Consider the following 16,906-nt stretch of genomic DNA (forward strand, 5'->3'; position numbering starts at 1 on the left):
TGTAGGTTTGGAGGCTGCCCAACTACTCTCGCTGGCCTGTAGTTTCTGGGAGATTTCCGATGATAGGCCCTTAACATAATTCTGGACAAACAGATGGTGTCTGGTTGCAGTGGTCATGTCCTGGCCGCTGTAATCGGAGAACACCGTTTCAAACCGGGAGAAGTATTCCGATACATCCTCCTGGGGTTTTTGGCGACAGGCTGTTACTATCGACCAGTCCACTTTCTTTTCTGGGATTAGGGTTTTTAATTTCTCTACGATTTTATCTGGGAGGTCTAGAATGGATTTCAAAGGCTTTTGTCCTGGTCCCCGTTGTTTATCCAGATCATTGAGTTGTGACCAGGTATGTCCAAACAGCTCAAGGTGGTCGACTTTCCGGATTTGCTTCCACACATCAGCTGGTAGACATAACCCGAAGAACAAGTCGATGTCAGCCAGGGTCATAATCGTTGAGCCCAGGGCTGTACCCAATTCAGTATAGAAGGCAGTGGGGTTTTTACGTAGGTCGGGTAGAGATTTCCGGAATGTCAGTATCTCTTGCCGGTCCCATGGCTGGTAGACCCAGTTGTACACTACCCTTCCCTTCGCGTCTTGGTTGTTTGCATCATCGTGAGTCCCTGTACCCCGAGGAGGAACCCAGTAAGGGGCAGCCTCTCGTATCGGCATCATGGTGTTAGATTGCTCGGTTGGTGGTTCGGTCACTACGGAGGCTGCGGATTTAGCTCCCGGCTTTCGTTCAGTGAGGTGGCGGAAAACCTCAAGCGTACGCGTAAGGAGGTCCGACACATCACACTCGCCCTCATCCCCGATATCGACCTTCCGGTACAGAGTCCTTAGGCTCTCGGGACCTTTGTCTCGATATCGGTCCTCGTATGCATTCAAGACATGATAACACAGTCGTACGGTAAAATGTCGTCTGTGACTCCTTGTATACGAGCTGAACATATCTGTGATGTACTCTTCATCATCCTTCCTTTCTACCAGTGTCCTTGCTATTTTGTCGATCCCCGCTCGCTCATCTTTGTCTAGTCTGTTTGTTCTTGCAGGGCCAGCCCCTCGAGTCTCATGGTCGTCTAACGTTGTTGTTGATGCGGGTTTTAATACAAGGGGTTCGGCTGGCACAGAGGCCATTGGGGCCGACGCTGTGGCGGTACCTTCGTTTGTACCTGGTGGTGGCGCGTGCTGCGCCAAGGGTTGAGAAGGGGCATATGGAGGGGGCATGTAGATGATAGGAGGACCTAACAGCAGGTCCTCATTGGCTCGTTGTTTCGAGGGTAAATCAGGGTAGAGCATGGAGGGAGTTCTAACCGGACACTGGCTTGGCGTTTCCATTTCTAGTTTCTGTTTAGCTTTCTCTCTTTCCTTTATCTCTTTTTCTAAGTTCTGGGCAGCTAGGTGGGCTGCTTTTCGCAGCTCTTTTTCCAGCCTACTCTCAGTTTTCTTTTTACGTTGTTCAGTTTCTTTTCGCCACATGCCGAAACTGTCAAGCATAGTGGGTGTTGTCTTGTTTTTACCCAGGGCAGTTTCTAGCGTTTTTATTTTATCATCATCGAAGGATCCTATCAGGGGCCACTGACTTTCTTGACCCTTTTTCGTATATTTATGCCATAGTTTACTATAGGCTATAGCGGTCAATCCATGCTTCATGAACATGTCCTTATTAGGGGTGCCTTCCAGTGGGGCTGGATGGTCCATCTCTAATAAGCGGTCCGGGCTAAACAGGCTACTAATCAGTGGGGAGAAGACAGACATGACGGCTCGTAACGAGGGACTAAAAAGTCAGCACTGCCTATCTTATCACTAGGTGCAAAGACTGGACAGAATATTTCTATTCTACGTTGTTTGCAGGCAGTGAATACCTCATGGATCAAAATAACAAAAGACCAATAAATAACAATGGGGAGAATGAGTAGGTCCGCAAAGATCTGCGTTACCTACCCTTTTCACTATCTGCAAAAAGGGTGGTCTCTTCCCTGTTTGCAGACAGGGAATCTCCAGGAAACAATAGTTTTGCGAACAACAGTTCAGTTTCAAGTGATTATTGAGTGGGGGAGAAAAAATAAGCACGGCTGCTGCCCTACCTATCCTCCACTGCTTGCAAAGAGAGAGCCCGTTGTTTCTCCGTTTGCAGACAGTGAATCTCCAAATAAATAAAAAGAGCAATACTAGTATTTTTTAAACAATCAAGCAATCAAGCAATCATTTCGCAACTTGTCGTGATTACACGACCTTACCCGGACCGCATGGACAGTTTCTTGTCTTCCGAATCCAGCGCCCGATCGTCCTCTCTTCTCCGTTATCCTCGCGGCACTCCTTATGGTTCCCAGTCAGGACCGTAGTTCACTCGAGAGAGGTCTGTTCGGAACCAGTGAAGTTCGGATGATCGGCTGTCAGACGAGGGTCTATCGGACAGACGCGTTCCCGATCGTTGCAGTCGTTCACTTTGTCGTCAGGACCTCTCCCACTGGATCCATGGGTCGCTGATGGGCCCCACGCTTGGGACGCCAATTGTTGAAATAAGGGTGACACTACCAACCAGAATATAAGATCCTTAAGTATTTCCCGGCGGTGTCGCCTCTTGAACCCATAAAGAAGTTAAACTATTGAAGAGGCAGGCGCTGGAGACTGGAAGGCAGGAAACAAGGTTTTTATTCTCTCCGGAGGAGAACACAACGAAACGGACAGAAGGTATCGTTCTAAGGTGCTCTAACTGCATCCCTGAGGCCTGGCCTCTTATACACAAGTTTATCTCTTTATTGCACGTAACACATTCTCGTCGATACTTTGATGTACGGAAAGACATCCTCAGAATCCCCCTTCCCAGCCCGTTCCCATGCAAGGTTACAGTGGAAGTCCCCGCCCCGTTCACAACAGGTGACGATCATCGCGCAGCTGGATATTCCGCCGATTCACGGAGTGTGTGGGGTTCGATCGGATCTCGTAGGGCGGGGGGCTTTGATCAACCTGGGGATCCCTTGCTGGGGGGAAACTTTCTATTGTACGGGGAGGGGCAAGGAACAGTATCGGCAGAGCTGGGTGTCGGCCTGGGAACGAGGAAGACGAACGGGCACACGGGGAAAAGGGGTTTGCATCAAAGGGCCGGGGATCATGAATGGGAAGAAGGGAGGTGTTGCGCTGGGAACAGGACGAGGGCCTGGGGCAGAGCAGCGCCGAAGAGGGGTTTTATGATTCGCGGCAGGTGCAGGCAGGGGGGGTTGTCAGCGAAGCTAGGAGGGGGAGAGAGGCGCGCTGGCTCTCGGCGAGAGCAGGGAAGCCATGGTGCTCAAAATGGCGGCTGTTTTACGCGCACAAAAGGTTTAAGGAGAGCAAGAGGGCGCTGATAATGTTGACGGTTTCAGCCCAACTTTCAACACACTAATGAATAACATTGTGCGCAAAAAATACAAAACGACATTAGACATCTCTATTGGATTCTTTTGTCAAAACATTGCACCTAAAAGCAGGTATTTGACCGCTTTCTCAATAATGGGGTCACATACAAATTTCTGTCGACTCCCACAGGGATTCAAGAATAGCCCAGGATTATTCTCAGCAAGAGTAACAGAGTTACTTCAAATATATGATGATGAGGCATTATCTTATGTCGATGACATCCATCTCACAGATGATGACCTGGAGACACACTTGAAAAGAGTGAACACCATAATACTTGGGATTCAGCTGAGGGTTACAAATTCAACTTTAAAAAGTCACGAATTGCCCATCTAACAGTCCTATTTTTAGGATATGAATTATCAAGGGAAGGCAAGAGCCTAGCAGACAACTTCTTAGAGAAGTGCGCTGTACTCCAAGCACCAAAAACGCTGAAGAACTTACTATCAATACTAGGTTTCCTGAATTTCGGAAGAACTTACATTCTAAATTATGCGGAGAGGGTTAAACCTCTCTATGAATTAATAAAACCTGATTTCAAACAAATCAATTGGACTCAAAAACACACCGAAATTTTGAGATCATTGCAAACAGACATGTTAGCTAAAACAACATTGCAAACTCGCGAAAACATACGCAACCTTGTAATCCGAGTCATCCCAGAAAGATGCGGATTCACGTACCTGACCTCTAATGAGGGAGAAACAGTACCAATAGCTTACAAATCACATTTGTACACACAAGCTGAAAAGACATTCAGTCTTACGGAAAATATTGTAAATGCGGTTCAAACTGCTGTAGCAAAAGATAGAGTCCAAGCCCAAGGCAGAAGGATAACTGTTTTAACAGCAGAATCAGCCTTTGAGGCATTAACAAGCCCACGCAATTTGACTACTGTGGCATTAGATCCAAAATGGATACAATGGGAAAATTCTCTTGCTGCAGAAGACGTGAAATACTATTTTGACCCGAAAATGAAAAAACTGAAAGATCTAACGTATGAAGAAGAATATCCTCTGCCAATCGAAATTCTGCCTCTCGAACAGTACACATGTGTAATCTACATGGACAGATTTTCACAACATTACTATGTAGAGAAAAAATCCTACAACGCTGCGTGCGCGATTGTTAAAGGTCGCTGGCGCTTTGGTAAATTCAGACCAATAGTCACATAAACTGAATCACTCAGAAACTGCTCAACTCAGCGAGCTGAAATAAGATCTTTAAAGATGGCGCTTGAAAATGCTGATCGCGAATTCCCCACACTAATAGTGTGCGATTCGCATTACTGCGTCAAGTCTTACAATAATGACATGCAGAACTGGGTTCAAAACGATTACAAAGATGACACAGGTGCCACAATAAAGCATAAGAGGCTTTGGGAACAGGTAGTTCTTTTGCAGAAAGAACTACGAAAGACTCACGTGATACATACACTGAGTCATCAACGTGATGGCGTTCACGTTGCAGGGAATTCATTGGCTGACACAGCCACAGCGGAAGCAACTAATCCGGCTTCCGTAGCCACAAAAAAGCGTTCAGAAAAATACATAGACGGGGAAACCATGCTGGCGGTAAAAACGTCTTCAAAAGGCGACTGTGCAGCACTACCCATGAACTATCCACTCAATTATACATACATAATTGATGCAAACTCCGTTCCTTTTGCTCGAATCCCTGGAGTGGGGGATAGAGTAATTCCAAACACGAACAGGAGAGTCTTCTTGATTCAAGCGGCACACATGGGATTGGGTCTAAGGCACCAAGAGATCAAGGAATCTCTGAAAGAATTACAATCAGAATACTGGTGGCCGGGAATGAGCCTGCAACAATACAAATTTGCAATGAGTTGTCCAAACTGCAACAGAGATCGCAGTGGCGAACCGACCGGGGTATTGTCAGGACCCTTCTTTTAGTTAGTATGAGGCTATCTATACGCAAAAATCCAGCAGGAAAAATGCGTGCCATTAATGTTTAAGACTAGATTCACTTAAAAATGCAGACACCGGCACTCGGCTGATGCCAGAACTGTTATACAAAGATTTGCGAGTCCATATCGGCACATACGCAATTGGCATGCTACATTCTGACCAGGGTCCTGCTTTTAGCTCTCGGGCTTATAAGGAGGCTATGAACAGCATGGGCATTGCATTGCGGTACTCTTGTCCCTCCCATCCTGAGGGAAATGCGGTAGTGGAAAGAAAAAACAGGGACATAAAGCAATCTATAACGGTGAGGGTATTAGGTTCGGGTGATGGGTGGGTCCAACATTTAACAAGTGTCCAACGTACTCTTAATAATCTGCCAAGAAATTCTCTAAAAGGTTTCAGTCCGTACGAGCCATTGTTCGGTACTAGAATGCATATTCAGGACCTTGATAGTCAGACTTCAGTGGTAGAAGAAAAATGCTTTGATATCAAAGACCGTTTGGCTGTTTTACATGACTTAAATAAAACAAGAAAAGGCCTTTTGGGACTCATAGCAGGAATTTTATTTTTGATCCTTCTGCTCGGAGCTCGGAGCTCCTTCTGCTCCGATATGGCAAGCCAAGTCGCAGATAAGACTCCAGCAACGATGGAAGAAACAATCCTAGCTATACGCTATCGGGACGGCATAACTAAAGTCCTCGGATTAGCTCGGCTAAGAGATCTGAATATGACCTGGTTTCTTTCATTCAGACCAATCTGGCAAAATTGCATCTTACCTGTGCTTCTATGTATGCTATGCGGAGAAGAATGCGTGTTGGACGTCAGTCTTATACTACCATCAGCAGTACCAATGGATACAGATACTTTGCTAGGTCCTGTAACGGCTCATGCATCGTGTTGTCCCCAGCGGCTACCCATTCTGATGACGGCATTCGTTGAGACTTCACCACTACGAGTATGTGGCAGTGAAGTACGAGATGAGAGCAGCATCACCCAGGTACAACCTTCTGTGAGCATTGCTGATCCTGACATCGATGATAGCAATCATTCTCATGACTGCACTGTTGCGGCATTTTCAAACTTGGTCGAACTTTCACCTGATGTCGTAGACCAATTTTTTGCGAGTCTGTCTGAAATTATGTTCTCCCCTGAACAGAAAGAATAACTTTTTAAGCAACGAGCACACAGCGTTCCCTGAACTCTGAATTCGGCCTTCAGCTTTGATAAACAAAAGCTACTGAAAATATTTGGAACTATTTTTTCCCCCGAAAGCAAAATTATTTTTTTTCCCCTTCCAAAATATTTACCATTTTTCTGGCACATGTGCTCTGCTTCAAGTAGAACTATTCTTAGAGAACAGAGCTTCTATTTTTGGAACTCTAGAGACAATATATTACCTCAGCCTCTAGCACAGTACAGAATCTGTATAAATATGTGATGAAATGTGTAATTTTCGCAATTCATTCAGCTTATATATATATGCATTTTTAACTGAATGAAACCACTGCTTGATAAGCGTACAGTACCAATCATTTTCGTGTATTTACCATATACCATTTCAAATGCAAATTATGTATTTTGGGGTGGGTTGGAAAACACATGCACTATTATATGTTTACTATTGCTTAGTTTTAGTAATGATGGACATTAGATCGTGGAGTGGGATATTGTATTTCTATCTAGGACCCTAATTCGATATTTCTAATTTATGCCCTTATGTGGTTATAATAAATAATATCCTTATAAAGGCATAAGAATCATATCCATATTTAGTCGTAGCCCATGCAGTCCACATTAAGCAAGGCTACTTCCCCGGACTCCTAGAAAGTACAACGAGTTCTCTAAACAAACCAAACCTCCAGCAACCTGGGAAATCCCCATGGCTTTTGTTTTGATTTGTCCTAAAACTCCTGTGAGCACTGTAAGAACAGCCAGTTCTTAGTGACATCTTTATTGACGTCTTATGTCCAACCTTACGTCAAACCTGGCACCTTTCAGGTATAAATATACTAACGTTGCCTTAAGCAAACACGCTGAGGTTTTTGGAGCAGAGCGGCTATCTACTTGCCCGAGAGCCCAGCTGATGCGAGAGCCCACGGACGCCGCCCCTCCCTTTTGACGCACTGAGAGAGACGCTGTCTTTTCTCCTGCCTAGAAAAGCCAGCTCCGGTGTTCTCAGCCGCCCTTGCGGGTTGCTGGGATATCGAGTCCTGAGAAAGAGATACCAGACCTCCTGCTTTCTATTACCCAGGTACGGAGCTGACTAAACCCTTAAAGAGAATTCTTGAATCAGATTCTTGGCAAAACCAACTTAACTTAAACTGCTACTTACTTACTCCTTCCCACATATTAGGCTTAGGTCAGGTACACCGGGGTAGGCGTATTTAGAAGCACCAGTTGAGTAGGTTAGTCAATGTATATATGTATGTATATATTTTATTTATTTTAGAGTATCAGGGGCCAGATGTAGGTAGGCTATTACCGATCGGAATCGGCCGAAAATACCGATTTCCGTCCGTTTCCGATCGGTAGTGAGCGTTCGATATGTAGGTGACCAAAAATAGGCTGATTCGGTAATTATACCGATCGGTATGATTACCGAGCAGTAAAATACCGATAATTGAATGTTACCTATCGGTAATGTTACCTATCGGTAATGTTACCTATCGGTAATGTTACCTATCGGTAATGTCACCGATCGGTAATGTTACCTATCGGTAATTTTACCTATCGGTAATGTCACCGATCGGTAAAGTTACCGATCGGAAATGTTACCGATCGGTAATGTCACAGATCGGTATTGTTACCGATCGGAAATGTTACAGATCGGTAAATAAAAGTAGGTAAAATTGAAAATCGAGATGTAGGGAGGCCCAGAAATACCGATTTTGCCTCAAAATCGGTATTTGAGAGTCGGAATTTACCATGGATTCAAATCAGGTGGTAACCAGGTGCAGCCTATAAAAAAGGACCCAAAATGCAATTCAGTTTGCACAATGGCGGCATTCTATGTAATAGCAAGACGTCTACGGCTACGGGAGGAAGGAGAGAGGGAATGGCTGAGACAGGAGCAGGTCTACAGGCAGAGGGTCACCCTGTTGATGCTGACAGAGGAGGAGATAGTACAAAGGTACAGGTTGGCTCCAGTAACCATCATGGAGCTCATCAGGGACCTTAAACCACTGTTGGAGCACCCCACCCCAAGGGCACATGCAATACCAGCACATGTGCAGGTGCTGTGCAGCCTCCACCTGCTGGCGTCAGGGAGCTACCAGAGCGTGGTTGCTGTGGCGGGAGGGGTGACCCAGAGCAGCCTCTCAAGGTTCTTCCACAGATTCCTTGACGCCATGTTGCACAGGATGGAGCATTATATTTCATTTCCATCCACCCATGCTGAACTGGTACAAACAAAATCAGACTTTTACCAGATGGCAAGATTTCCCCATATCATCGGATGCATTGATGGGACACACATCCCCATTTGTCCCCCTGCTGCCACCGAATACATTTACCGCAATAGGAAGTCAAGCCACACCATCAACGTCCAGGTGATTTGCAATGCAAAGTACGTTATCACAGACCTTGTAGCTAAATTCCCTGGAAGTACACATGACTCCTATATATTTCAGAACAGCGGCATCTATGAACGGCTGTCAGCAGGGGAATTTGGCGAAGGATACCTCCTAGGTAAGACAGAGTCTGCGACAGCATTCACACATATTGCAGTGAGACTTACAAGTATACATGTGACTAATGTACTCCCATTTCCCTTTTAGGAGACAGTGCATATGCCCTACGTTCTTTTATTCTCACTCCCTACCTCAACCCCTCCACACCCAGCCAAAGGAGGTATAACCGGGCACATAAAAGTACAAGGAATGTGGTTGAACGGACATTTGGCATCTGGAAGAGCCGATTTAGATGCCTTCACAAGAGTGGAGGCGCAAGGCAGTATACCCCCATAACATGCTGCAAAATCATAGCTGCCTGTGCCATGTTGCACAACTTGGCTGTCAAAAAGGGTACAGAGGTGGAGTTGGAGGAGTACGAGGACCATGATGACGACAATGCCGTGCCTGACATACAACCTGCTGGAGTCACAACACCAAGTGATGGGAGATACAGGCGTGAGGAAATAACAGCCAACTATTTCTGAGTAAGTAATGACACACAGACAGGTTGTGAATGGAAGTAAAGTATTTATCTGTTGGCACGAACTTACAGCACTTAGGTGCAACAAATTAACATGTACAAAGGTGGGGACAACATGTCCAGGGTTACTTCACCCAAACTTTTAAAGTCACTTTCTCTGCCGCTTCCCAGACACACTGGGAGTATCCCCACTGCCTTCCTCCAGGCTTGAAGGCTCAGCTGTGCGCCTCCGGCCCCTACGAGCAGGCACCACAGCACTACCCAAGCTGCTGCGGCTACTACTGTCCTCCCCTTCAGCCACATCCAGGGCAGGATTGTGAGCAGCATTACTGATCATCATTGCCTCTAGGGCACTGGTTATTTTGGCTATGCCCCTTGTGACCTCTGCTGTATTTTGTGTTAGGCTTTCCTGCATATTGTTTCCTCTCCTGCATAGCTGTGCAGTGGCAGTGGCAAGGCGATTCAGCGCCCTGTTGGTAGCGCGGGTGTCCCTGCGCCTTGTATTCTCTATGTGGTCCATCTTATCGCACAGCTGCGTGATAGCAGACGTAATACCAGCAACTAGGTTGTCATTTGATTTTACCATGTCCCTGCTGCAATTGGCTATATCAGTAATGCCCTTCCCCATCTCTCCTACAGTTTGATTGAGAGCACGGAATTGCCGGTGGCAGGCCTGGATGGATCTGCCCTGCATGCGCTGGATGCGCACCATGCTTCCCTCCAGCCCCCGGAAGACAGTGCCTTCTCCAGTGCCTCCTGCAGTGCTGTGCATGCGGCGACGTCTTGGCATGGTGTCTTCATCAGTGTTTGCCTGCAGTGCAGCATGAGGCATAGGTGGAGTTTGCTCAGCCTGATCTAATGCTGCCTCCATCAAGGGCAGTGTGGCCACGAGTCGCCTCCTGGCTGGTGGTGTTGCAGGTGCAGCCTGTTGCATTACTGGGGAAGTCTCCGGTGAGAATACCAATGCAGGTGATTGTGACAGGTGTGGGGAGTGTGGAAGGTCGGGGGTGAGGCCTGTCTCCTCCTCCTGTGCAATGCCACTTGTGTCCTCCTCATCTTGCGATGGTTGCTCATGGCTTGGCCCTGCCTCCTCACTCTCCTCCCTCGCTGCTGCAGTCCCTGGTGTCGATGTGCCTTGCTTGGCTGATGGTGCCCCTAGGTGTAAATAAGCGTATGTACATTGATTGTTACTGTGTCACAGTGACTATAAATAAATCTTTACACATTTAACTTTCATGATTCTGCAATACTTTCACTGCCTTGCTGATGTCTGTTCAGTTATACATGGTCTAATATTGGCAGACTACATTTCCCATTATGCATTGCTCCTGTATAGTGCTAGCAGTACTGGACTGGGCTTGGCCTGTGCTCAGAGGTTTAAGGGATGCTGCTTGGTATGGGGTGTTGTGCTGCGCATGCATCTTACCTTTTGATTTGGCTCGGGCTGAGCTGTCCACTGCTCCCAGTCCCACCACACTGTCTGGCTCGATGGTAGACGCCACCAACTCCTCCAGCTCAGTCAGGGGGGGTGCTGGATTCCTGCCTCCTCCAGTGACACCAGCCTGTTTATGCAGCTCTGCAAGCTTCCTCTTGGTTTGGCTCCTGAGGTCATAGAATCTTTTCTTTAAATCCTCCATGCTCCTGCTGGTGACTCCCACTGCATTTACCCTTTCCACTATGTGCAGCCACAGCTTTCGCTTAGCTGACTCAGCCATGGTGAGGGAGAGCTTCCCAAATAGTTGGGTGTGCACCTTGACCACCTCCTCGACTAGGAGTTCAAGCTCAGTGTTGCTGAACTTAATTTTTCTCTTTCTCTCACTGCTGCTTGACATTATTCCTGGGTTTTCAACACAAACAACTCTCTCCCTGCTCCTCTCTCTGTGTGCTCTGCTCTGCCTGTCTCCAGAACTTTCTAATGAGTTGCACCTGGCTGGGCAGGCACTTCCTGGGAGGAAGGGGGAGGGTGGTTGCACCTGATTGGCTGTTGTGTTCAGTTTCACTTTTGTTTGCTGCACGTTTGTTTGTAATACCGATCTGTATTTACCGATCGGTATTACCGATCGGTATTTGCCGACCGGTATTACAGATCGGTATTTCCAATGCATTCCTATGGGACTTTTGGCCCATAGGAATGCATTGGAAATACCGATCTGTAATACCGATCGGCAAATACCGATCGGTAATACCGATCGGTAAATACAGATCACCCGTTACCGATTTTTACCGATTCGGTATATTTTTCCGATTTTTTACCTACATATCATTTTCCGATTTTTAAATACCGAATCTGTAAAAATCGGTAAAATTCGGTATTTAAAAATCGGTAAAATGGATTTACCTACATCTGGCCCCATATGGCTAAGAAACCATATCCATGCTTTTACAGTATTATTTCATAATACTCCTTTTACTGTACGCACTTTACTTCATACTAAGTATTGCAATTGTGGCAATTCATTTCTCTTGCATGAGAAAGAAGACTGCTCAATAAATAACACCTTTTATTGAAAACGCCCGTCTCTATTCTCTGCACTCCGGTGAAACTAAGTATGCACACTTGACTGAGTGAAATAGCTGTCTATTGTTTTCACACAACTCTAGAAATACACTCTTATTCGGAGGGAGCAAAGTTGTCATGTTTTATGGTTGTCAGAAGCTAATCCCTTCTTGTCTATCCAGGGAAGTTAAACTCCTCCTTGTTTATTCGAGAAAGTTTCTAGTGACCTCTGAGCTAGCTGGCAAAACTAATTAAGTCTAATATAGTCAGTAGAGACCTAGATGACCTCAGTCCTACGTCTAAACTGCTGTTTATATTATTCCAATGCGCAGAGCCTATTGGGAATATAGGAACTACACTACAAGTTAGGGTAGCTCTCCCCACATTTCAGCTGGAGGGGACACGTGTTAGACCTGGCATCATTAGCGTGGGTCTCCCTTCCATTTTTGCTATTGCCTCATGTATTTTTGCTGGTGTTTGATGCTTTGGGCACTGTTCAACAAAACGTTCCAGGGCTGCACTGACGACACAGAGGTCCCAGCTTGCCCCGCGCGGATCTCAACGTTCGGTGGGCGGTCCTACCCCGGTAAAGGAAGGCCATGGCCCCCGCTCTGCTGGTGGGCCGGCTACCCACAGACAGGTATCATCCAGGAGCAGCTTCTATGTAACAGCTACAACCACATAGTGGGGACACAGGTCTCCTGATCCGCCCTGGATGAGATAAGAGGGTTCTCATTTTAACTTTTATGTATTTTACTCACGTGCACTTCACTTTGTTTTTGGTCCTGACGAAGCGCCAAGGACCTACGGGCGATAGAGGCGCGAAACATGTTGACCTTGACTAGTGACACCCAGGCATAGTGGGCCTTGTGGGGTCAGTCATTTTTAAGCAGTACTTTTAACTGCCAAGGGTTACCTAGACAATCTTGTAGCTGCTTCCATACCCTTGATTTTATCACACTATCATGTTTGCACGTAATTGATTTACCCTCCCTTACCCTTCCCCACACACCTGCATGCAACATCCGGCTAATCCTCTAAAAGATCTCCGATAAAGTGACCCTTCGGGGACCCGTAGGGAATTGCAGCGCCGGCCCTACGAGGAGCAAAATTGCCCGATGATGAAGCATGACATCCTCCGGGGTGTGTGAGGGCAGCAGAGGATGTAGTATGTCTTTCCCTCTCCCATCAGGGTATTTTTTACCTAGGATTACTTTTCCCCATTCTTCCCTGTTTTTAATGTATGGGTGACTATTTGCACTTAGATACGTGGGTGACTTTTGCACCCTGGTATAGGAACCTTGTCCTCGTTTTGTGAACAGCTTTGGGCACTGTGCCACTGCTTTCCAGTGCCATAGTGCAAGTGCTCCCTATTGTAAAGTTATATATTAATCAGTGGTTCCATGTTTGGCTATTTGGTTTACTTGTTAGACCCTAGTCTAATGGACTGAGTGTGCCCAGGGCGTGAAAATCCAAATGCTGCTGGTGGGCCTGCAGCACTGGTTGTGCCACCCACAGAAGCAGCCTTGTAAAATGTGTCTAGGGTCTGCCATTGCAGAGCCTGCGTGCAGTCTGGTACTATCATGCTGACTGGGCAAGTGCACCCTCTTGCCAGTCCCTAAACCTTCCCTTTTCTTCATAACAGTCACCCCTATGGTAGGCCAAAGGGTAGGGTGCATTGTAGGTATAAGGTAAGACAAGCCCTGGTGTGTGTGGCATGTCCTAATAGTGAATTACAGCCATTTTCGTTTTTCACTATTGCAAGGCTACCTGTTCTCCATAGGCCAGAATGGGCCGTTAGAATTGTTACATTTTATAATCCTAACAGGCTCAGAGAACATGGTAGAAATTTGAGTTTAGTATGCCTGGACTCGAAGTTGGTTTTAATATTCTGTGTCTGCGAATACCACTTTTAGAAAGTAGGTATTTGCTTGCCTAAACTTTCAAACCTGCCTCTGCTAGGATGTGTATTCCTATGCCTGGTTTCATGAAGTCACAGGGCTGGGGGATTCCAAGAGGCAGGCTGAGTCACCCAGTGGTGAATAGAGAGATATGCATCTAGATGGGAGGGAGGAGTTGCACCTGAACCTTGAATAGAGCTGTGTCTGCCTTTCACAATATTCACAATGCTAGCTCCACCTCCTGGGGAGCGGCTGATGTCTCTGCCCTGCACACTGAAAGATGAGAAGGAGTCCTGTCAACAACGTGCTCCAGGACTGTACTTGCCTTTCACAATGCTGGCTCCACCTTCTGTGGGGCGTCTGATGTTTCTGCCCTGCACTGTGAAAGGAAAGGAGAAGTCTGGTAAACAAAGTGCTCAAGAACTGGTTTGGACTAGGCACAGGCCCCTCTCCCCTCATAGAACAAAGGATTTTGGGGTATAAATATTGGGACCCTGATCCCATGAAATTAAATCACTTTTGGACTACAAGAAAAAACCTTTACTGAGGAGAGGAACCTGAAGAAACTGAGGAGAGACTATTCCCAAGCTGAAGTGCTGCTTGGGGTATTGGCCTGCAGTGAATGCCTTAGTGCCAAAGGGAGGAGAAAGGAACTTTGTGTACTTTGCTTTCAACTTGTGAAGGGTCTACAAGGGCTTGGAAAATCGCTGAACCCCTGCTGAAGTCTCAGGGACAACAGACGTCAACCCCCAGCTTCCCAGAGTTATCTTGGAAGTGCCTGCTGCTGTTTTGGGCCTTTTGAGGAATTGTGTGTCGCAAGGAGCTGGAAGCGCGACTAACAAGAAGAAGCGTGTCGCCATCGCTGGGCCTGCAGTCGCAACTCCGAAGGAGGGTGTCGCCGCTGGAAATGTCACACTGCACCGCATCGGAGAGAAGTGTGCCGCAACGAAGAGGAAGCGTGTCACCGTCGCCGCTGCTGCCGTCGCAACTCCAAAGGAGGGTGTCGCCGCTGGAGATGTCGCACTGCACCGCATCAGGAGAAGAATCTCTCAACGAGGTAGGAGCGTGTCACCGTCGCTGTGCCTGCCATCGCAAATCCGAAGGAGGGTGTCGCCGCTGGAACTGTCGCACTGTACCACATCGACCAAGAGCACCTCGCATCCCCGAGAAGTGCACCGCCATCGGAGCTGCTACCGTCGCATCTTGGATGTCGCCGCTGTAGTTGTCGCATCGAGCGGAAGCTTCACGCATCGTGGGAGAAAAGCGTCGCCGCTGGAGCTGTTGCCGTCGCATCGTAAGGGTGTCGCCGCTGCAGTCCAAGCATCGAACCGAGAACTTCTCGCACCCCCGAGAAGCGTGCCGCATCTGAAAGATCTTCACGTCTTTATTTCTTTGTATCTGAACTTTGCTGCATTCCCATCGCTGCGACATTGCTTGTCGTGGAAGCACAACGCAACCTAAGGTACATTGACGCAAAGTGTTGCATCTTAAGAACTGAACTGAACTAAGCTTAATCTACCATCTTAAAGTAATTGTAGTGTGTATTTTTGTCGTTTATGGTCTTGTGGTAACTCTATATAAAGTATACTTATTTTTTATATAAAACCTGTGTGGTGTCCATTTGTAGTATTGTCACTGGGTTACTGCATGTGGTCACAAATGCTTAACTTACAACGCCTCTGCAGTAAAGCCCTTCTGCTCGTGCCAAGCTACCAAGGGGGTGAGCAGGGGTTATTTTAGAAGTGTAATCCCCTTATCCTGACTAGAGGAGAGGGTCCCTATTTCTCACAAGTACCTACCCATGCCAACTAGAGACCCCCAAATCTAACAGCTCCCTGTCCAGAGGAACCCCCCCCCCATCAGCAGATAAGGGGCAGCCAGTCTGGTAGCCCTAGCCAGGTGAAATTTCCACAACCCTGTGATGGATCTCCCTTACCCTTGGGTAGGCACCTCCCCCAGATGGACTCTGTTGGGCAAAGGCAAACCTGGGACCCAGTGGTTCCAAACCTGACCTGTCCCTCCAGTGTTCCAACCAACGGGATTCAACCCCCAGCTGTAGGCAGCCAAAGGTTAACCCTGAGAGCACAGTGCAACTCAGTCATGGAAAGAAAGGCATTTATGGTGGATAGTGATTTGAGGAAGCTGAGCCAACCTTAGTAGGGCCTCACTTCAATACTCAATCCCAACACCAGCCTTTTACTTTACCAAAACACCCTACAGGTAGTAATTCCCTATGCGGAGACCCTCTGATACTCTTAGGGTGAGGGATTGCTTAGATGACCATAAGACAGGGGGTAACCATGCTAGTGCAGGTACTTCCTTATATGGCCACTTAGTCAATATAGACTCAACTGGGAAAGGTTAGCCTTATCTCCTTTCGTTAGGGGGGGTTGTATAGGAAGGTGGAATCTTACTGCATGGTTACCCCCACTTTTTGCCAGGTAGTTGTCTGGGATCCTGCTAAACAGGGCTCCAGCCTAACTGCTTTCCTTTCTAAATTCATACCATGTACTTTAGGTACATACCAAATTGGTTGCTGGGTTACCCTTGTGAGTCCCTATATATAGTACCTTAGGTACTAAGGGCATAGGTACCCCAGAGGCCTACCAGGGGCTGAAGCATGTATTATGCCACCCCTGGGAAGCCTTCCAAAATGGCACCAAAGGTCTGCACTTGCAGCCTGGGTAAGGCGGTGTAAGAACCCCTTACTTAGATATGGTATACCTATATCTACATATACATATAGACACGTAGAAACCTATAAGTCACTCCTATGGCAGGCCTTGTCAATCCTGAAGGCAGAGTGCTTGGTTTTGTGGGAGAGGGTGCCCCAACTGTTCTATGATATAGCCATACCATATACTCTTATGTGCATTATAAGCCTCGCGGTTAATGCTAACTTTGGTTTGGCTTTATCAAAACATGTCGTGTAAAGTGTCAAACACTTCTAGAGGGAGAAGACATGTACATACTGGTATACCTGGTTAACGTTTAAAAGAGCCTGAGCATCACAAAATTGATGCTGTTGCCACAGA

The 16,906-nt window shown here is 46.9% G+C and overlaps 1 protein-coding gene across 1 annotated transcript in view; it reads right to left on the reverse strand.

The window, feature by feature from the left end:
- The window catches only part of LOC144774156 (uncharacterized), a 69,964-nt gene extending 58,491 nt beyond the window's left edge, over positions 1–11,473 (reverse strand). The window contains exons 1-2 of the mRNA XM_078659172.1: positions 10,900–11,473; positions 10,285–10,628 (exon numbers count right to left, since the gene is read on the reverse strand). Of these exons, the coding sequence (XP_078515298.1) occupies positions 10,285–10,628; positions 10,900–11,305 (750 nt within the window). The 5' untranslated portion in view covers positions 11,306–11,473. The remainder of the gene's footprint in view (positions 1–10,284; positions 10,629–10,899) is intronic.
- Positions 11,474–16,906: the final 5,433 nt, after the last annotated feature.

This window comes from Lissotriton helveticus, chromosome 8 (assembly GCF_964261635.1).
Source record: "Lissotriton helveticus chromosome 8, aLisHel1.1, whole genome shotgun sequence".
In the NCBI taxonomy this organism is placed as follows: Eukaryota; Metazoa; Chordata; class Amphibia; order Caudata; family Salamandridae; genus Lissotriton; species Lissotriton helveticus.